The 20,981-nt window shown below is 50.6% G+C and overlaps 2 protein-coding genes across 14 annotated transcripts in view; one reads left to right on the top strand and one right to left on the bottom strand.

Moving 5' to 3' along the window:
- Nucleotides 1–168: 168 nt before the first annotated feature.
- On the bottom strand, nt 169–18,048 carry NTHL1 (nth like DNA glycosylase 1). 2 transcript variants are annotated; one of them, XM_056805601.1, is made up of 6 exons: nt 17,922–18,048; nt 16,107–16,348; nt 15,241–15,411; nt 9,764–9,923; nt 746–851; nt 169–438 (listed from the first exon to the last, which is right to left on the bottom strand). In XM_056805601.1, exons 2-6 carry the CDS (start codon nt 16,179–16,181, stop codon nt 315–317), a joined length of 636 nt encoding a protein of 211 aa, XP_056661579.1. In that variant the 5' UTR covers nt 16,182–16,348; nt 17,922–18,048; the 3' UTR covers nt 169–314. The 2 variants fall into 2 exon arrangements, with proteins under 2 accessions (XP_056661579.1, XP_001366843.2); XM_001366806.4 differs by lacking the exon at nt 17,922–18,048 and adding an exon at nt 17,793–17,921.
- Nucleotides 18,049–18,081: 33 nt separating this feature from the next.
- The window catches only part of TSC2 (TSC complex subunit 2), a 67,287-nt gene continuing 64,387 nt past the window's right edge, over nt 18,082–20,981 (top strand). For 6 of the 12 annotated variants that reach the window (XM_056805599.1, XM_056805598.1, XM_056805596.1 and 3 more), the window contains exons 1-3: nt 18,160–18,307; nt 19,320–19,480; nt 20,245–20,331. In XM_056805599.1, the coding sequence (XP_056661577.1) occupies nt 19,346–19,480; nt 20,245–20,331 (222 nt within the window). In that variant the 5' untranslated portion in view covers nt 18,160–18,307; nt 19,320–19,345. Of the gene's footprint in view, nt 18,308–19,319; nt 19,481–20,244; nt 20,332–20,981 lie in introns of all 12 variants that reach the window. The other 6 variants (XM_056805595.1, XM_007499378.3, XM_007499377.3 and 3 more) reach the window with 3 other exon arrangements.

Raw genomic sequence — 20,981 nt, 5'->3', positions numbered from 1 at the left:
TTCCTGGGGGGCAGAGGGCACAGCAGGGCCAACGCTTGGCCGCAGTCCCCCGTCGCCTGGCTGAGGCTGCCCGAGATTTCCTCTCCCCTCCGCCCCCAGCTCCCAGCTGAGCTCTCTCCCTGGCTCAGCCCCAGTTCTCAGCCCCCTCGTGGACCGAAGCGAGCCCTATTCTGATCACAAAAGAACATCAAACTTTATTAAACAGGCCCAATGTGGGTACAAGTCTTAAGCGCTCACTGAAAGTTCCAATGCCGGCTGGCTGTCCATCCACCGTCTCCACTCCGCTCCAGACGGGTCTTTGCCCGCAGCAGCCTTCAAGGGCTCTGGGCTGCTGGGCACAAGCCTCGGTTGAGGCAGTTCCCACACCGAGGGTTCACTGGCAGACAGATCTGCTGACCAAAGCCCACCAACAGCCAGTTAATCTCCTTCCACAGCTGCCTGGAAGGGGAAAAGCAGAACAGATTCCATAATGCAGCCTGTGGGCCAGTGGGGAAGAGATTAAAGCAAGCCCTGCCCCCAGCCCGATCTCTCCTTTCCCTAGGATGGAGCAGATGGTCCAGCCTGGCATCTTCTTCCAGGCTGGCCGTGCTCTGGCCCAATGTGGGTAGGGAGGACCAAGGCCCCGAGGCAGCCCTCCCTGCTCATCTCTCTGAGACTTTGAAGGCTGAGCGCCCGCGGGGAACGGGAATCAGAATGGATTTGGCGCCTCTGGGGGGCATCTAGTCCAGCTCCTGCCTCCACGCACCTGGGCAGCCAGTCTTCTAGGGCAGCTCTGGTTTCCTCTGGGTACTTGGTCCCTTTCTTGGTCCATTTCAATCTGTTGGTGATCCTGTGTACATGCGTGTCCACTGCTGCCGGGGCAGACACAAAGTGGGGTTAATCAGGCTCACGCAGGGGCTTTACCCTATATTTCTAGGGACAGCTGCCCCCTCCGGAGCAACCGAGCCACAAGGGAACACCGTGGAGTGTCCATTATCTTCTTAGCAATGACGATAGCTCTTCACATCTGTGGGGCACTTTACAAAGCATTTAGACATCCATTATCTTACCTGATTCTCAAGGCAATCCTGAGAGAGATGCTAGGCAGGAATATTATTCCCATTATAGAGATGGGGATACTGAGGCTCAGAGAAGTGGGGCAAAGTATGAGTCGTGACAGAGACATTTTTCTTTGGGGGAAAAGTTTGGGCTCAATAGATAGAGTTCCAAGCCTAGAGATGGGAGGTCCTGGGTTCAAATTTGGCCTCGGACACTTCCTACCTGGGTGACCCTGAGCAAGTCAATGAACCCCATTTGCCTAACCCTTTCCTTTGTCTCAGAGTTGTTTCTAGGACAAAAAGTCAGTTTAATAAAAAAAGACTTTTATATTACCTACAGTTCTCTCTTGAAACCCTCTCCAGGCCCCTTTTGAGAGAGTCATCACTTATTTTTTTAAACCCATATCTTCTGTCTTGGAAACAACTCTTAAGACAGATGAGTGACAAGGGCTAGGCAATGGGGGTTAAGTGACTTGCCCAGGGTCACAAAGCCAGGAAGTGTCTGAGATGAGATTTGAACTCAGATCCTCCCAACTTCAAGACTAGCTCTCTATCCACTCTGCTACCTAGCTGCCACGAGAGCCATTGCTTATACCAAAGAATATAAAAATGAAGAAAAGGGGAAAAAAAGGTTCAGCAAAACCAGCTGATGCGCTGAAAAAGTCTGATGTGATCTGCATTGTTCCATGTCCATAGACCCCCTCCTCCCACCCTCCTCTGCAAAGCAGCAGGGAGTACTGAGGAAGGGGGAACTGGGGAGAAACAGGTTTTCCCTGGTGGCAGAGCTGAGAGTACAACTTGGGTCTCTTGACTCCCAGGCCCAAGATTTTTCCCGTGGGGCCATGCTGATTTTCAGAGGCTGCTCAGTGGTTAAGAATCCTGGGCCCAGAGTCAGAAAGACCTGAAATCAAATCTAGCCTTAGTTTTGAGTGATAATACATGTAAAACCCAGTGGAATTGCTCGTCAACTATGGGAAAGGGAAGGGAGACAACAAGAATCATGTAATCTTGGAAAACTTACAGTGGATATTTGTTATTGGAATAAAATAAAAGAAAAACTTTAAAAACAATAATATAAATATTTTAGAACATAAAAACAAACAAACTAGCCTTAGCCACTTTCTGGTTATGTGACCCTGGGCAAGTCACTGAACCCGATTGTCTGACAAAGGTTCCCCTGGAGACCAAGGACATAGCACACCACTCCTGTATCTTTGCATGGAGTCCCGAAACGGCAGACCCAACAGCTCTCTAATTCTCATCTTCAGTCAAGAGTTCAAGCAGGCTGTAGGGTCCCCAGGGAGCCCTGTGCATCTGGGCTGGGTGGCATCAGGGTGGGAGGCAGGGGAAGCATCTGAATCAAGACGATTCCAGGCGGGAGAGGCCTGGGCCTAGACGGGCGTCAGAGGGAGATGTTTAGGTGAAGGGCTGAGGGTGGAGAAGGCCCTGGAGAGCTCTGGCCTGCCCCTGCGCCAGTGATGTCAGGGTTGCCTAATGAAATGAAGTCCCAGCAGCCACAGCTTGGGGACTTTAATTGAATGGATCCGGCCCAGAGCTATTTACTTTGCCTGGAATGTTCTGTGTGGCTGAATTGCTAAACCCATATGAATTATTCACCCCCAGAAAGCTGGGAGCAAACCTTAGCCCACGAGTCTGCTGAATCAATACTGGGCGGGAGCCCATTCTGAGCCTCCCCCCTCTTCCCTCACCTTACCCCCCAGGGATGCGCCCCAGGCCTTGACTCCGTTCACACCCCAGGAAGCCAAGGTCCCTCCTCTCCTCCTTCCCCCCCTTTCTGGTGGGAGGCCTGCTCCTCCCCTAAAGCCTTGGTCCCGGCTCAGCAGAGGGGCAGCGGCAGGGAAGGTGACCCCAGGATCGGCTCCGGATGCAGAACTCCTCTTCACTTCCTGTCAGGCTGCTGGGAATCACTTTCTAACCCATCACCCCCCCCCTGCAGTTCTGATTTTTCTCCACCAAGGAACAACGTGTGGCTGGCTCTGGGGTCCATCTGGTGAGAAAGGCTGTGTCAGCAGCGGCTCGGAGGCTGGGCCAGCCTTCCAAAGGCCCCCCTCTCTCCAGATGGGGATTCTGATCCAGCGCCCCTGGGGGGGGGGGGAGAGGCCCATCCAAGAACCCTCAGCAGGGAGGCCAGCCTGGCCAACACAGAGCTGTCACTGGGGAGAGCGGGAAGGTGCTGAGGGAAGCCAAGCAGGGCTCCCTAGGTTTCTACCTGGGCCAAGACATAACTTTAACTCTTTCCTCACCCAGCTCCCTCCCTCCCCACTGCTGGAGGCGTATTTGGGGCAAACTACTGGGGAGCAGAAGGAAAGAGTCCCCTGTAGGCAGCTGGGTGGCTCAGTGGATAGGAAGCCAGCCTAGAGACAGGAGGTTCTGGGTTCAAGTGTGACCTCAGACACTTCCCAGCGGTATGACCCTGGGCAAGTCACTTGACCCCCACTGCCTTGGAACCAATCCTTAGGGCCCTTCTAAGACAGAAGGTGAGGGTTAAAAAGCAAGGACAGAGCCTGGGTCTCCTATACTCCAGTTCCCTTCTCGTGCTTCCCCCTCTGGCGCAGCCCCTCTGGCCTGAAGTCATCTATTTTCCCAGCGCAGCTTCACCCGGCCCTGTAACCTGAATTGCACCCTGGGCAGGGCGAGGTGCTGAAATCCAGGACATTCCTTCTTTGTGATAAGCAGCCTGTGGAGCCTGCCAGAGACAGAACCGCCCCCCCCCCCATCCTCTCCTTCCTCTGCACAAACCCAGAGAAGCGGCCCTGCCTGCTGCAGGAAGCAGCTCTCTGGCCTCCGTACGGCCGAGGGCTTCTTCTGAAGCCCTCACTTTTGATCTTAGAGGCAGAAGGAAGGTCGGTCTGGGATGGAAGAGCGGCCAGGGTTACGCTGCGGGAGTTAGGTGACCGGCCACACCGGAACCCAGGACCTCCCGATGCCCAGGCTGCTGGGGGGCCGCAGGGCACACGCAGTTGCAGTCTCTCAGGGCGGCCTAGGACAAATCACAACCATCCCGGCACCAGGTTTCTTCTTCTGTAAGCTGAAGGAGCTGGACCAGCGGAGGGCCTTGCAGGGCTATGAAGTGCTTCCAGGGTAGGACCATGAAGCCGGGATCCCCGCCTCCCCTGGGGCTGGGGGCTAGCTGGCCGTCCTCTGCTTCACAGCATTCCACTCACAGTCGGGAAGACCCAGGCTGGTGGAGTGCCTGGCGGATTTATGAGCTGTGATCCTGGGAAAGCCACGTCCCTGGGCAGTGGATGGAGGGCCGGCCGAGTCGGGAGGACCCGGGTTCGGATCTGACCTCAGACACGTCCCTGGGGCAGTGGATGGAGGGCCTGCCGAGTCGGGAGGACCCGGGTTCGGATCTGACCTCAGACACGTCCCTGGGGCAGTGGATGGAGAGCCGGCCGAGTCGGGAGGACCCGGGTTCGGATCTGACCTCAGACTCGTCCTCACTAACCCCATTTGCCTAGCTCTTGCCCTTCTGACAAACTTATAACTAACAAAGTCGGGGTTAAAAAAAAGCGATGGAATGTGTCTCAACCCCCAGCTTCCTCGGCTGTACAATGGGGATAGTAAGGGCTCACCGGGTGGTTGCAAGGACTGACGGAGAGAATACACGTAAAAAGCGCGATCCAGATGCTGGCGGTTATTATTTTAGTAATAATAATAAAGATTTGTTTATCCTGCTAAGGGCTTCCCTCACAAGCCTGTCCAGGCAGTATTCTCACCCCCATTTCACAGGCCAACAAACAGGGTCAGAGGGAAAACGACTGGTCCGCGTGAGAGCGGGGATGCGAAGCCAGGGCCCTTACGCTGGGGCTAGAGAAGTGGCCCTTTTGCCGGTGTCACTGGATCCCAGCCTGGGCGTAAAGCCACCGAGCCGCCGGATCACAGATGAGGGCAGGACAAGGCGTCCCAGGTCATTTCCCAACCCCTTCATTTTATTTTTATTTTACGCCCTCACCTTCCACCTTAGAGTCAGTCCTGTGTGCCGGCTCCAAGGCAGAAGAGCGCTCGGGGCTAGGCCGTGGGGGTTCAGTGACTTGCCCAGGCTCACCCGGCTGGGAAGTGTCTGAGGCCGGATTTGAACCCAAGAAAACGACTTCCTTTCTCCAGCATTCTCTCCACCACGCTACCGCGAGGCCGCACAACCCCTTATGCAGACAAGACACTGAGGGCCGGAGGAGTGAAGCGGCGGGGCAGCAGGCGTTCCAGCCCGGATTTCCACTTGGGCTCTGCCATCAGATTTCACAGCACCCGCTGCTCCTCCCCCAACGTATTCTCCACCTGGATGCCAAAGTAATCTTCCTAATGCAGCTCTGATCGCGTTCCAGCCTTGTTCAAACACCTCGGTGTGGCCTGAGCGGCCTTCAAGGCCACTCCGTCTGGACCCAGAGGCCTGGAGCCCAGCCTTACTGGGGGCCACTTCCCCAATATATCCAACTCCTCCCGGGGATAGGATTTAAAGACAGAGCACACCTTAGGGACCGCCTCGTCCAACACCCTCAGAAAGGAAGTGATGACCCAGGGCTGCACCCAAGGCACACCGCAGAGCCTGGCCTCTAACTCAGGACCCTGCCTTCACCCCGAAGCCTCTGCCCTCATCCCGCTCCGTGGAGCCTGGGTTCCGGGGGCCGGCATCCCCCCTCCCCGGCCTCACTCAGGGGCTCCCCTTCTCCGGCCTCCTCTCCGAATGGCCCAGTCCATCGCCGTTCCTCTGCACTTTGCCCTATCCCGAGGCCCTTCAGGCAGGCCTCCATCCCAGGCGGAGGACCAGAGCCGCTTGCCACAGGCGGGCCCATTTCCCTTCTCTCCCCCCTCTCTGTAGAGCTCTTTATTCAGTCCCCTCCCCTGCCTTTGGGGGGAGGGCAGAGAGGGAAGGCCGAGGAGGCTGGGGATGGGGCGCCCCCTGCTGGTCAGTCAAGAAGACCCTCTGTCTGGGAGGCGCCTACACCTGGCTGAGAAGAAGCCCGGCGGCGTTGTGTGGGGTCCCACGATTAAGGGCCGGAAGTCCCCTTAGAGCTCATTCAGTCCAGCCTCCTTATTTCATGGAGAAGCGGCTGTGCAGAGGGCCTGTGGGGAGTTAAGGGGCAGAACTGAGCTCCTCTCCCCCCAAATCCGGTGCCTCGCACCCTGCTGGCACAGCTGGCCACACTGGAGGAAAAGTGCAGGGCCTGGAGCCAAGAATTGAGTTCAAATCTAGCCTCAGATGCTTCCTAGCTGGGTGACTCTAGGCAAGTGGCTTAATTGGTGCCTGCCTCAGTTTCCTCATCTGTAAAGTGGGGATAATAATAGCACCTGCCTCCCGGGGGCGCTGGGGGGACACTACAAGATAACACCTAGAAAGTGCTATATAAAAAGAATTGTTGTCAGCGGCTCAGCTGGTTTCCCAGCCCAAGAGACAGATGCCCAGCAGGGAAAGGCTGGGAGTCCAGGACGGGGATACAAGAGGGAAAGAACAGAGGCAAAGGGAGTCCTCAGGTCTCTGAGAAGACCCCACCCCCCTTTTAAACCCTTCCCTTCCATCTTAGAATCAATAGGAAGTATCAGTTCCAGGGCAGAAGAGCGGCAAGGGTCAGGCCACGGGGGTGAAGTGACTTGGCCAGGGTCACGCAGCTAGGAAGGATCCGAGCCCAGCTCCTCCTGACTCCAGGCCCGGCCGGCGCTCTATCCAGGGACCATTTAGCCGCTCCAAGATCCATGTTCTAATACATTTCTCTGGAGATGGGGAGGGCCGTCACCAGGAACCCGGTCTGTGCAAGGAGTCTGGCAGAGCGGGGAGGAAGAGGGCTTTCCACCCTTGCTGGGCTGAGAGGCCGCTGCTGGACCCCCGGCACAGGCCAGCTTTTGCGAGGGCCCGGAGAGGGGAACGACGCCGAAGCCGGCCAGATCCACCCGGCTGCCGCCCACGTTTCAGATCGCCGCCATCTCTCGCTCCTGTCTCCTCGGGGGTCCACGACGTGGTCGGTCTGGAGGACTCACAGGCCAGCGTGGGGAGCAATCGCCTCGCTTCTTTTTCTCCGGGAAACCGAGGCGAGATGCTCTGATCTTGTCTGGGAGCGTTCCAGCGGCCACCTGGGGCGGGGGGCCGCCAAGCCCCCCAGGCTCTCCAGGGCCAGCCAGGCCCGCTTGGGCGACTGAATCACCAGCCCGGGAACAAGCCGGGAGGATGACATTTAAACACTCATTTCCTGCCTTTCCGTCTCTAAAGGGCCCTTTCAAAACCTCATTCCCAAAGCTGCCACCGGGCCATTAATTCCAAAGCACTTTGCAAGCAGCCAATTGGAAGTGAGCGAGCCTCCTGGCAGAGGGGGCCTGCGGAAAGGCCCGAGCCCCAAGCGGTGGGCTCCCCCTAGGCCTGCCCCCCCCTTCTCTCCCTGTCCGCTTCCCTGAAACGGCCTTCCTGGCCAACAAAGAACCCACAACCCCCGGCTTTGCTGCAGGCCCCAGCCAGGACGGAGGGCAGAGCCTGGAGGCCAAAGAAAAGGGCCTCCTTCGTCCCGGGCCTGGACGTTCTCTCACCCTCCCGGGCTGGCGCCCAGCGCCCGCCCTGCTCTCCTCCGAGAAGGAAAGCCCTTCTTTGGTTCTTTGTTCAGGACATTTGTACCGGGTCTGAGGCTGTTTTGTAGGTTATTCATGTAAGAACAAAAGCACAGAAATCCCTGCTGGGTCCAATGGGGGGGGGGGGGCGCGCGAGCGGCTCTTAACCCTTTGTGTCCCGCACCAGACTGCCCAAGCTCCCCCTTTCAGGTGGTGTTTTTAAATGCATAAAACACAGAATTATAAAGGAAACCAATTATAGCAAAATAAAGATGTGATTTGTTCCCCCATCCCAGTTCATGGACTCTTATGTTAAGAATTCCTGGTCTAGGCTCCAATGGCTGGTCATGGGAGGACCTCGGCTCCTGGGGCACACAGCAGCCTGGGGTTCCTATTCTACCTTCGACTCTTCTGAGCTGGGTGACCGTGGGCGAGTTGTTTAACCACTTGGCCTCAGTTTTCCTTTCTATAAAAATGGCTAATGTGATTTTTTAATTTTTACTCCACGGGTGCGGTGAGTAAAGTACTTTGTAAGTCTTAAATAAGGAGCTGTAGAAAATGTGAGTTGTTCATTAGTGTGAGTTATTTTTTAACCTTTCTGAGCCTCAGTCTCTCCATCCGTAAAATGGGAACCACCACATCCAACGTTGTCCCTCAGGGCTGTTCTGAGGACATGTTGAAATGGAGGATTCCACAGCATTTAAAAAAGCGTGAGGCGCCAGAGACGTATAAAATAGCGCTCACGGTTAACTGCCGTCCTCAGGGTATGCTACTCCACCTTCCAGGCAGGCTCGAGCCGCCTCAGGTGGAAGCTGCAGAGGAAGAGGGACTCGGGGTTCTCTAGGAAGCCCTGGTCCTCAGAGACACAAGAAAGGAAAGGTAGGAGAGGCCTTCCCATTCCAATCTTTCCAGATGGCAGAGTAATTTTCTCACAGATACCCACTGCTCAGAAGCCTTCTGTGACCCCCACTGTCTATGACCAAGAGCCTAAACTCCCCAGTCAGGCTTTCAAAGCCTCCTCAATCTGGTCCCTTCCCATCTCTCTATTTTTTTTTTGTCAAGTCATTTTAGTCATGTTCAACTCTTCAAGCACCCATTTTGGTGGGATTTTCTTGGCAAAGATACTGGAATGGCTCATTTTACAGATGAGGACATGGAGGCAAACAGGGTGAAGTGACTTGCCCAGGGTCACCCAGCTAGGAAGCGTCTGAGGCCAGATCTGAACTTGGGAAGAGGAGTCATCCCCCCCCCCCCCTTTTTTTTCTTTTTTAATTAAAAATTTTTTTTTTAACATTTTAAAATATTTTCCCATGATTCCATAATTCATTTTTTTCTCCCTCCCTGATCAGGAGTCTTCTTAACTTCAGGCCTGGCTCTATCTGCTGTGACACCTAGCTCCCCTAGTTTGTAGTTAAAGACTTTCTGGAATGAAAGGGTCCCCTCCACTGCCTCCTGCCTTGGCTTTTCTCACGACTGGGTGAAGACGCTGGGGTGTACCCAAAGTCAGAATCATCAGAATCAGAGCTGGAGGAGACCTTGGAAAGAATTTTGTCCAAACTCCTCATTTTTAGAGGAGAAAATAGAGGCCCAATGAAGGTGACTTGCTCAAGGCACATCATCATCATTAATGCTGAGCTAGGATTACTAGTGGGTCTCCTGATTTCCTATCGAGTATATACCAGCACCTTAAATAAAACCAGCAAGGCACAAGGGGGCAGTGATGGCGAAGTAGGAAACTCTGGGACAGGAAATAGGAAACCCTGGGATGGGATTTCTGCTGAAACCCAGGGGCTTGGTGTTAAGCTTGTTAAGCCTGGAGTTAGAAAGATGAATAAAAATCTGAGCTTAGACATTAGCTGGATTTGTGGGACTCTAGGCAAGTCTCTCAACCAACAAGTCTACCTCAGTTTCCACATCTGTAAAATGGGGATAATAATAGCACCTACTTCCCAGAGTTTTTTTTTTGAGGATTGTAAGGCACCTTGCAAACCTCAAAGGACTTCATAAACACTAGCTATTATTAAATATATGCTAGCGATACTGAGTAAGTCCCTTTCCCTCTCTCAATATCGACTTTCTTTCCTGGACAACAGGAGACATTCCATCTACCCATCTTGTACCTCATAAGAGGAGGTCCCATTCCCACCCACCAGCAAGTAAAATGCCCCACTTACCGATGCCCGACACTGTGTCCCAAGCGATGGCCATGGCCAAGTGCGCCATCTTGGGTCCGACACCAGGAAGCGCTACCAGCTCCGCTACAGTGGCTGGGATGTCTCCTCCGTATTGCTGCTTCAAGATCTTGCTTGTCTGCTTGATATACTGTACTTTGCTCTGAAACATCCAAGCTGAGATCAGCTCTGTGCTCTGACAACACCAGGCCCTGCTCTGGGGCCCCAAAGTTCCCAGGATCAACCCGTTACAATGATGGAGAATGGGTGCTCGGGGCAGTCTAAAGCCTGGAACAAGGTGGGCTGCCTGTTAAACTGCCCAGCTCTGGGTCAACAGAACCTTTCATCTCTAGGGTCTACACCCTAGCGGTGGCATAGCCAGGTTAAAAGCCATGCACAGGAATACAGTTCTTTTTTTATTTGTTTAAACCTTACTTTCTGTCTTGGAATCACTTCCTAGCTGTGTGACCCTGGACAAGTCACTTAACCTCTATTGCCCAGCCCTTACTGCTCTTCTGCCTTGGAACCAATACACAGTATTGCTTTTGAGATGGAAGGTGAAGTTTTTGTGTGTTTTTTTAAATAAACCTTTACCTTCTGTCTTGGAACCAATACTGTGTGTCCTGGGCAGCCTGCCCCTCACAGAGACAGCGGACAGCGCCAAGGCCCCGGGGTGTGCGGGGAGGAGGCTGGCCGGCGGTCTGGGGGCATTTGTGGGGGTCAAGCTGGGCAGCACACGAGCACTACATGCAAGTCCTGGAACAGGGTATTCCCCTGTGGGGAACGGCAGCTGCTTCTGGCCGAGGGCCTGGGACACCTTCGGCTCAGCCCCGAACACGGTGATCTTGTCCTGACAAGTTAGGACACGGCCTGCCCTGCAAAGAAGGGGAGGGAGACTCGGGGAAGGCGCAGCCTGGCTCAGGGGGACATCCTCTGGAAGGCTCTGGGGCCCGCCAGCGGGGGGGGGGGGGGGGGCTGGGGAAGCCTTCATCCCGGGGCAGCCAGGGCTCTGCGGCAGGAGGACGGAAAGCAGGAAAGAAGGCCTGCAATCTGCACACACCGCGGAGGGCCGGCCGGGAAACCTGCCCTGAGCCCTACACATCGAGGACTATTTAAGAACACGTTGGACAAAACAGAGCCCACGCTCAAGGCTGCCACTGCCGGGAAATGGACTCCACCCCGCAGGGACCTCCTCCTGCATGGGCAGAAAAGCAGAACGGGGTATATTTAGCTTCTGCATTTCCAAGAGCCAGGCTGTGCGGCACAAGAGGCGCCCGGTGCTGTGGGCCTGGGAGGGGGAGGCGGGAGAGCTGCGCAGAGTGCCCTACCCTCCTTCCACTCCACCAGGGGCGGTGACGAATCCCGTGGAGTAAACAGGGGAAATCGGAGGGCCGGCATGTCCTACACAGCTCTGAAAGGCAGGAAGGGAAGGGCCCAGAGACAGGGATGCTAAAGAAAGCCAGCTTGGGGGTAGGGAAACACGAAGAACGGAAAAAAGGCAACTGAGGAGCAATAGACGCCCAGATCTATGCTGTCAGCCCCAACTGCGCCCCTCAAAGTCAGCCTCCTGTGTCCAGCTGTCTATGGGATGGGTCTGCCTGAAAATCTTGATGGCACCTCAAACTCAATGTGAAGAAAACTAAACTCATTATTTCCCCCTCAAAAACATGCCCCTTCTGATTTTTTTTTTTTGTAAACCCTTACCTTCTGTCTTAGAATCAATACCGTGTATTGGTTCCAATTTCTGCAAGAGGTACCTCCCAGGGGGCAGCTGGGTGGCTCAGTGGATTGAGAGCCAGGCCCAGTGATGGGTTCAAATTTGACCTTAGACACTTCCTAGCTGGGTGACCCTGGGCAAGTCACTTAACCCCCATTGCCTGGCCCTTCCCACTCCTCTGCCTTGGAACCAATACACAGTATTGATTCTAAGATGGAAAGTAAGGGTTAAAAAAAAAAGAGGTGCCTTCATTCTCTCAGTTACCCATGCGTGGACTCTTTGATTCATCTTTGATTTTTCTCCCTTCTTCCCATCCCTATTTAACCACTACTATGTCCTTCAGGCCCCCAGACATTGCCACCTGAATTGCCTTGGGTCTTATAGCTGCACCCTTAGAATTCATAGATCCTTTCATTTGTCCTACTGCTCAACTCTCCTATATATGATGTTTCCTCCAATAGATTCTCATTTTCTATTTTTATCAATAATCCTTGGTACAGAATTAGCACTTAATAAATGCTTCCTTTCTTCCTTCCACACTTTTTGTTCTATTTATTCATCTTTCCTCCAGAGCACTTATTTTACTTTATTTCTTGCCTTATTTTCCCTATAGATCTATAGATATGTATATATTACTTTATATCACCTTTTGGGAAAACTATTCACCCCCCCTTTGAGCGGTTCCTTGTAGTTGTTAGGGAGTTATACATCCCTTCTGATGTGGGTTTTTGGACATCTTTGGATCTATGATGATTTTCTTTAGTGGTCTGTATCTTCTTTTGCCTCCTCACTGGTCTACCCGTAGCTCCCGAATTAGGGTGCTGTGTCAGGGCCAGGCTCTCTGCCCTTCTTGCCCTGATCTCCAGTGTCCGGCATCTGTGCAGTCCCCAGCAATGGATCTGAAAGGCCCTTTATGGCGTTTCAGGACAGAGTACGAAGGGCCCGGGGCTTTGCTGTTGTGACTGGACTGGTCACTGCTGGCTCTCGGCCCCTTCCAAGGAAGGTTCCCGCTGTGGGGGCTTTGAGGCTCTCTTAGGGGAGCACTGTTCCTCCTACCTCTGGATAGAGCTTAGCAAGCTATCCGTGCCTCTGGTCACACTGGGAAGTTGCCATTTGGTTTGTCTGGGAGCTTTTCTGACGCTTCCCATCCTCCTTATTTATTGCCTGTGAGCTTCTGGCTGACTTTTTGTGCAGTTCTGGGGCGAATGCAGTCACTGTAGTTTTTTATTGGATCTACTGCTTCTGTTGGGTCTCCTGTGGTTTTCTTAGCTTTTTCTGCAGTAGGGTTGGGGGAGCCGAGCTTATTGCCTCTGTTTAGGCTAGAAGTCCTTGTTCCTTCGTTTGAGAAGGCAGTCCTAACAATTCTTCCTTTGAGAAGTGTTTCTTGGTACGAAGGCCCATCTCCTCCCTTCTATTCCTATCCGAGTCACGATTTCCTGCCTCAACTATCACCACAGCCTCCTCCTGGGTCTCCTTGTCTCCTGTCTTATTTGCCGCTGTCTACCCCAATTTATCTTATAATGCCACTTTTTATCCTAGCACAAAACTCTGACCATTATCGCTCCCCTGCTTAAAACCAACAATGGCCCCCCATTGACTAGCAGCTAAAAATCCAAAATTTTTTGGCTTAACATTCAGAACTTTCAACAATCTGACATCAACTTACCTCTTTTTCTACCTTTATGCTTTGGATCACTCTTTTCAATTAATCAATTGGCAAGCATTTATCAAATGCTTCTCATGGGCCAGGCACTCTGCTAAAAGCTGGGGATACAAAGAGAGACAGAAAACAGACTCTGCCCTCAAGGAGCTTACATTCTAGTGGGGGGGAAGAGGAGTAAATAAACAGCTATAGGCATGATACGTACAAAGTAGCTAGAAGGACTGGGAAAGGCCTCATTTAGAAAGTAACATTTAAGCAGTCTTGAAGGAAGCCAGATGTAAGAGGCACAGATGAAGAGGAAGACTGTTCCAGACACAGTGAGTACAAAGGCGTGGAGGTGGGTGATAGTAGGGCTAGCTCTAGTGTGTGGGAAAACAGGAAGGGCAAGGTCAGGTTGTATAGAGCTTTATGCAGCCAATGGGACTTTATGTGGGATCCTGGAGGTAGCCAGTGTAAGTCTATTAAGTCGTAGGGTCAGGGAAGAGGGGGAACGCGGTCAGACTTACTTCAGGAATTTCCATTTTGTAGCTGTGTGGAGGAGAGATTGGAGTGGAGAAGAGACTCAAGGCAGGGGGCCACGCCAGAGGACTAGTGCAAAAAGCTGGGCAAGAAATGATGAAGGCCTGAACCAGCAAGGTGGGAGTGGTGAAAAGGGAACACAAAGAGACGGGGCTCAGGTCTGAAGGCAGAAATGATGAGACCTGGCAACACACTGGATCCACGGGCCACCAGGGTTGCCAGCCCAGGAGCCTTGAAGGGCATGTGAGAGTAATAGGTGGTTTGGGAGAGGTGAGAGTTTGGGGGGAAATTAGAATAGGTTCCATTTTGGAAATGCTGAGCTTCAGATGCCCATGAGACATCCTAGTTCAAAATGTTCGGTAGACCGTTGGTGGTGCATAACTGGAACTCAAGAGAGTGGTGGGTGGTATAGTAGGATGGGATCATCTGATAGAGTTCACTGAACCCATGGAAGCTGATGAGATCACCAAGGGAGACGCCAGCGAAGCCAAGTGTTGTCATCTGCCCATTCCCTCAAGGAAAGTCTTCACATGCTTGGGCTTAGACTCCTTCCTTCTCCAATGGGTCTGAGGCCTGCTGCTTACTCTCAACCTGGTCCAGTCCATCTACTAAGAGGATTTTACTGGAATGTGGCTGAGACTCTTTATTCTCACCTGTGTGGAGCTCAGTAATGAATTACTAATTGACTGACCCTTTCCCTTTGTGCCAATTCACACCAGTCCCTGACATATACTGGATGCAAATAACTTAGTGTATGAGTTCTACATTTAGAATGTCTTTATTACTTTTCATTTATCATAAGGATATCTTTTTTTTTTAAACATTTACCTTCCATCTTGGAATCAATACTGTGTATTGGTTTCAAGGCAGAAGAGTGGTAAGGGCTAGGCAATGGGGGTTAAGTGACTTGCCCAGGGTCACACAGCTGGGAAGTGTCTAAGGCCAGTTTTGAACCTAGGACCTCCTGTCTCTAGGCTTGGTTCTTAATCCACTGAGATACCCAGCTGTCCCCTATTATAAGGATATCTTAAACACTTATTTTTTGGATTAATGTGTAAATATCCAGAGGGTGGGGGCAGAATAGATGCTATCTTTATAGAGAACCTAGTAAGTTCTTACTTAAGGAGCTAGGAGGTGTACCACATAGAACACTGGGCTACTGTCAGGGAGACCTTGAATTCAAATCCAGCCTTAGACACTTACTAGCTGTGTGACCTTGGGAAAAATCACTTAACCTCTGGTGACCTCAGTTTCTTCCTTTGCAAAATGGTGGTAATATATAATAGCATCTCCCAGAGTTGTTGTAAGGATCAAATAAGATAATCATTCTAAAAATGTATTGTAAGAGTACCTGGCACATAGTCAATGCTATATGAATATTAGCTAGTATTATTGGCCAGTTGCTAGGAATAGAAAGGCACCATCCCCTCAGGTGATGATAATGATGGTAATGAAATCCTTTTTGGAAAAGAGAAGGTCCATTCCAAAGCTGGCTAAATTGGATGTCATACCTTGGCTCTCTTGGCCCTGGGTTCTACCTCACTGCTTTGGCAAAGACCTCCCTGGGCCTGTTGGACTCACCCTCCAAAAGCCAACTGGGTAGATGAGTTGACCCAGGGTATTGTCGTCCATTTGCAAGATGTTGTCTAGAGTCAGGCCCCTTTCTCTCAGCCGCCCCATGGCAGCTGCTGTGACCTGGTCTTTGGTTTGGCTGGACAGCATCAGTGATAACAGCACTTGATATCTCATCACCTGGTGGGCAGAAACCAGGAAAGAGAGGCAGTCATATGGAGAAGGAAGGAGGTGATACAATGAGCACTGAAACAGACCCTCTAGAACCATGTCAGTGAATCTATAGCACACATGCCAGAGGGGGCTACTCCCTTTCTCTCTCTCCACTGCACCTGAGGATATTTCTCACATGATCCGTCCCTTTGCCCAGCAGCCCAATGGGAGTGCTTCTTCCCTCTTCTGTCTGGGGTCAGGGTTGTCTAAAAGGTTTGCCATCACTGCTTTAGAGAACATAGTACCGGCACCAGGATTAAATGGCAATTGTGAAATGGATGCCTTGCCAGATCTGAGGCTTGGAGCCATGTTTTTTTCCGCAGGTACCAAAAGTAATCATCATGCAGGAAGGAGGAGAAATTTATTTTGCTAACCCTTAACCGTATCAGATATAGAGAGCATCTTATTGGTCCAAAAGAATGGTCAATTTCTATGGTCAACTTCCTGCCAGTAATGCCAGACTAATTCAAAGGCTCCCTTTAAAGGGAGTTTGACAACACAAAATCCTTACTGAATAGATGGAGAATCTGATTTGGAACTAGGGGTGTTCTGGGAGTTGACAGAAGGATTCCTCCTACTCTAAAAGACAGAATAGGTTTAGAGCACATTGAGGGCTGACAACCTGGAGTGTATGAGGTTGAGGACTTGGAGGGTCTCTTTACCTCTGGGGCAGCATTTTGGTCATGACATTGCTCAGCTCCCATGTGATCAACAGGTGCATCTTTGGATTTCCTCATTTCTCGGATATTCTCTAGCTGGAGTCTCCAGTTGAGGGGCTCCCATTTGAGTTTCTTGGAAGTGCTGCCATCACTGTCCACAGCTCCATTTCTATCTGATGTCTCATAAGCTATCTCAAGTTTTACCTTCCGTTGTCTTCTTACTGGTTTCCGTTTTTCTTTTTTCCCTGCAAAGAGTCCAGACTCTAGCTTTGGTATATACCTGTTCTTTCCTCCAAAAACTTTAAAAAAGAATGACTATTATCAAGAGAAGGAAGGTGGCTCTGTGGATTGATAGCCAGGCCTAGAGATGAGAAATTCTGGGTTCAAATCTGGCCTCAAACATTTCCTAGCTGTGTGACCTTGGGCAAATCATTTAACTCTCATTACTTAGATCTTACCATTCTTCTGCCTTGGAATCAATACACAGAATTGATTCTAAGACAGAAGGTAAGAGTTACAAAAAATTATTATTAAACACATTCATTTTAGAAAATCATGAGTTTCAAAATTTTTTCTTTCCTTCAGCCCTTTCTTTTAGAGTAGGGGGGTGGCCTACCTCTCAAAGCTCAGGGATAGCTAGAATAGGTGAAAAAGGGAAGATAATGAAATCACATGGGATGGACCTTGGGCCTATGCCCTCAGTACAACTGGGTGGAAAAGACCACCTTCAAATGGTGAGTGACTGAAATTTTTTTTTTTTTGGTCACAACTTTGGTGGAAGCCTTATTCCAGGTGGGGAGGATAGATGGGAAGGTTTTTACTTTCTTCCCCCCCCCCCCCCCAATCCCTTACCTTCTGTTTTAGAATTGATTCTAAGTTTAGATAGTAAGGCAGATGAGCAGTGAGCCTAGGCAACTGGGTTTAAGTGATTGGTCCAGGGTCACACTGCTAGGAAGATCACATTTAAACCCAGGTCCTTCCAACTTTAGGGTGGACACTCAATTATGCTACTAGGGAGGGTTTTTTCCAAATAAACAAATACAATAAATAAATGTCTAAATACTTTAGAAACATCCCCTACTCTTTCTACCCCTTAGGGTAGTCTTTTTACCCCTAAGGCTCCTTCTGCCCATCTACCCTAAAGGCTGAGTGTCCACACCCTGTTTCTCCTCCTCTTTTCATAGTCCCTTCCTGAGAATCCTCCCTCCCCTCCCCCACCCCACCTCACCCCACAGGCTCTCAAGGTGGGTTCAAATCCCTTTGATAGGCTTTATCAATCACTCCACAAGCATTTATTAATCATCTACACTAAGGGCAGCTAAATAGCCCAGAATGGTGCGCCAGGCCTGGGTCTGGAGGACCTGGGATCTAATTTGGCCCTAGACACTTTCTAGCTGTACGACCCTGGGCAAGTCACTTAACTTCAATTGCCTAGTCTTGGAATCGCTATTTCGTATTTATTCTAAGCTAAAAAGTATGGGTCTAAAAAAAATTTGGGGTCAGGCACTAGAGATACGGAAGTGGAGGTGTTCCTGAAGGTCACCTCATCCAACTCCTTCAATTTACAAAGGGGGAGGGGACCGGAAACTAAAGTTACACAAGGTGATACAAAGTAGCACTGATAGAATTCGAACTCAGATCCTATCTCTAAATTTAAGGGTGAAAGACGGTAGGACACAGCGGTGCTACCTGAGACTGTATCTTTGCCAAGGGACCGCGGAAGATTTTCCTCCAAGAATAGTCGATGCCCGGGACAGCGGCTCATGCCGCGGGTCACCATCCTCTGGCCAGTCGCAGTGCTCATATTTGACTGCTCACCTTGGACTACAACTCCCGGGAGGTTCCGAGCTACGTCACGTGACAATTAGTTCTCGGTCTCTATCACGCTAAGTCTCCGCCCACCTACTTCAATTTCAAAGGAAGAGGAAGATGTGCAGGCCGGAAGACCTCGCCACGTGATACATCTCGGCTACGTCCCAGACCCTTTGAGTCTCCTCCTATCTTGCTCGATTTCAGGGGGAAAGGGCAACGAGCTTATGGGACTACAATTCCCGGCAGGCTTTGCCCGGGAGCTGCCTAGCAGGCCACAGTTTTGCCGGAAGTGTCTGCTGAGCTTCCGGACGGCGGCTGGAAGCTCTAGGGTCCTTGCAATTCTCGTCGCCCTGGTGGGGGCTCCCCCCAGTCGGTGCCAAGGGTGGTTCGGGGTGAGTCCTGTTCGGACCCTCGGATCCGGGGCTCCGAGTCCACCCCCAGATGGCGGCGCCTTGGGCAGCAGTGCTTAGAGCCGACTGGTGGGCTGAGGCGGAGGGTCTCCAGGGGTCTGTACCTGGGGCCTCCCCAGGAGCGGGGAGGGCAGAGCTGCGCCGGCTTGCGGCTCTGGGGACTCACCCGTGCTGCAGCCACCACGCCCCCTCCCTCTCGGTGCAGGCCAGCCGTGGTTCTGGTCTCGGTGCTTCCCTCACCCCATTTTGGTCTCCGGGGCTGGGACGTGGATTAGACAGCGACCTGTCGATGGGAAGCCTGCCTGGAACCCATGGAGCATAGGCAGTTGTGTGGGGCGAGGCTGCTCGAATCCGAGGACCCTAGTTCAGGGGCCTGGTCTGAGATTTGGAACTTCAAATCATTAATGTAGGAAAGAAAACTTAGATATGTTCTGGTCAGGGTTCTCCCTCCCCACCCAATACAAACAAACACAAAACTTTACCGTGTGACTTTGGGCATGTCATTTAATTTCTTTGTAGCTTTGGTTTCTTCATTTTTGAAATAGGGCTAAGGAGGCTAAGGAATATATTTTACAAATGTTGAGGTACTAAAGAAATACACCTGCTGTCAGTATTATGAAAATTGGCCCTGGGTTCCCTGTCTTGCTGTCTGGTGAGATTATCCATCCCTTTCTTTTTGTTCTCTGCTCCCTCTGCAGCTTTCCCTCAATGTCCTCCCACCCTCTTTCCCCCAGGGCACACCCACTTGGCTCATCTTAGTATGGTGAAGACAGTTGTGCTTCCAGACCTAAAATGATTCTTTCATGATTGGATCAAAGTAGGCAGGGTCACTCTTGGAATGAGTGAGACTTAGAAGTTGAGAAAAAGCATGAGCCTTCTCCCAAATGGTGTGTGGAAGTTCCTTGTGTTGCTTTAGATGAACATGCAAATGTGAGAGTATTTTAGGGGTTGGCTAAAAAAGGACTGAGGATATATGTTTATTTCACTTGGACAGAGGACCCTGGCACTGCCTTGCTTACCATGGCTAAGCCACCAAGCAAAGATTCTGGGCTAAAGGAGAAGTTCAGGACTCTGTTGGGCCTGGGAACACCAAGACCTCCCAGGTCTTCTGAGGGCAAACAAACTGAGTTTATCATCACTGCTGAAATTTTAAAGGTGAGTGAACTCTGCCTGATTTTTATGTTATTTCAGAAAGATGTGCCTGGGATTGTAGGACATTGCTTAAAAGTTACTTTTTGGAACATATATTAATTGATACAGATATAAGGCAGTTGTATTTGAGGTAGGTAGACAGGAAGTCCTAAATTCAAATCTGGCCTTAGAGAACTTCCTAGCTGTGTGACCCTGGGCAAGTCACTTAACCTCCATTGCCTAACCCTTACCACTCTTTAGCCTTGGACCCAGTACACAGTATTGATTCTAAATGGAAGGTAAGGGTTTTTTAAAAAAAGAAAAAGATGTGCCTGGTAAAAGGGACTTAGTTAGTTATAAAATGCCCTGGGAGCTTAGTGACCAGCAACTTGGCCAGAGATAACTATCTAGGAAGAATGATCTCTTCTTGACTCTGAGGATTCTGGGCATTTGGCATAGGAAAAATGAATTTGAATTTTCATGAGGTTATGGATCCAAATATGCTCAAGCTATGGGAAGTTTATAATATGAGGGTTACAACACTGACTCAGGGTTGCAGTCCATGACAAAGAATCATTTCAGGAAAATTTGCCTCAGGCATACTTTGTGAAAACAAAAATGTGACATGCAGGGACTCAATGTGACACTGGTGACATGTAGGGACTCCTGTTGGAATGACTTTCATATGGTATAGCTTTTAGGGTAGAGGGTGGTTTGGGCTTATCAGACCTAAAAGATTACTGAGATGATTGAATATTTTCCTTTATCAACCTCTCTTCTCTTCCCAGGAACTCAGTGTAGAATGTGGTTTGAATAATCGGATTCGGACGATAGGTCAAATCTGTGAAGTAGCAAAAACCAAGAAATTTGAAGAGGTATGTGTGTGTCCAAAGAGGTGTAATGCTGACTTCTTGTTAGAGTCTAAGAACTGCTAAACTTCAGGAATTGGAGAGATCTAAAACTTATCTACCTTAATTAATAGGTGGAAAAGCTATTTAAAATGTGAGTGATATCATGTTGGCCTGAAGAGGCTGCTGAAGGGGAAACAAAGGAAAGAAAATTGTTAGCTGATTCTGATAATGGAAAGCATTTTTTTAATTTTAAAAATTTTATTTATTAATGGAAAGTATTGAGAACTATTAGCCATAAGCCTATGGTTTCTTCAGGTCTAAAATTATAGACTTATAGAATTTCTTTAGAAGAGATTCTAGGGATCCCATCTAGTTTCATTTCCACATTTATAGAGGGAGAAACTTAAGTAATTTGTGCTAGATCACTCAGGGAATCATTGGCAGAACTGACTAGTTTCCTGAAGGACCTATATCTTAACTTATAGATAGACAACTACAGTGGATAGAATTCTGGACCTGGAATTGGGAAAAATAATCTTTGTAAGTTCAAGTCTGATCTCAGAGGGGTGGCTTAGGTAGCATAGTGGATTGAGCACAGGCCTGGAGTTGAGAGGACTTGGGTTCAAATTTGGCTTCAGACATTTCCTTGTCGTGTGACCCCGGGCAGGTTACTT

Source organism: Monodelphis domestica, chromosome 7, assembly GCF_027887165.1.
Source record: "Monodelphis domestica isolate mMonDom1 chromosome 7, mMonDom1.pri, whole genome shotgun sequence".
In the NCBI taxonomy this organism is placed as follows: Eukaryota; Metazoa; Chordata; class Mammalia; order Didelphimorphia; family Didelphidae; genus Monodelphis; species Monodelphis domestica.
Note: the sequence above shows the minus strand (reverse complement) of the source record. Positions and strands in the feature narration are given on the sequence as shown.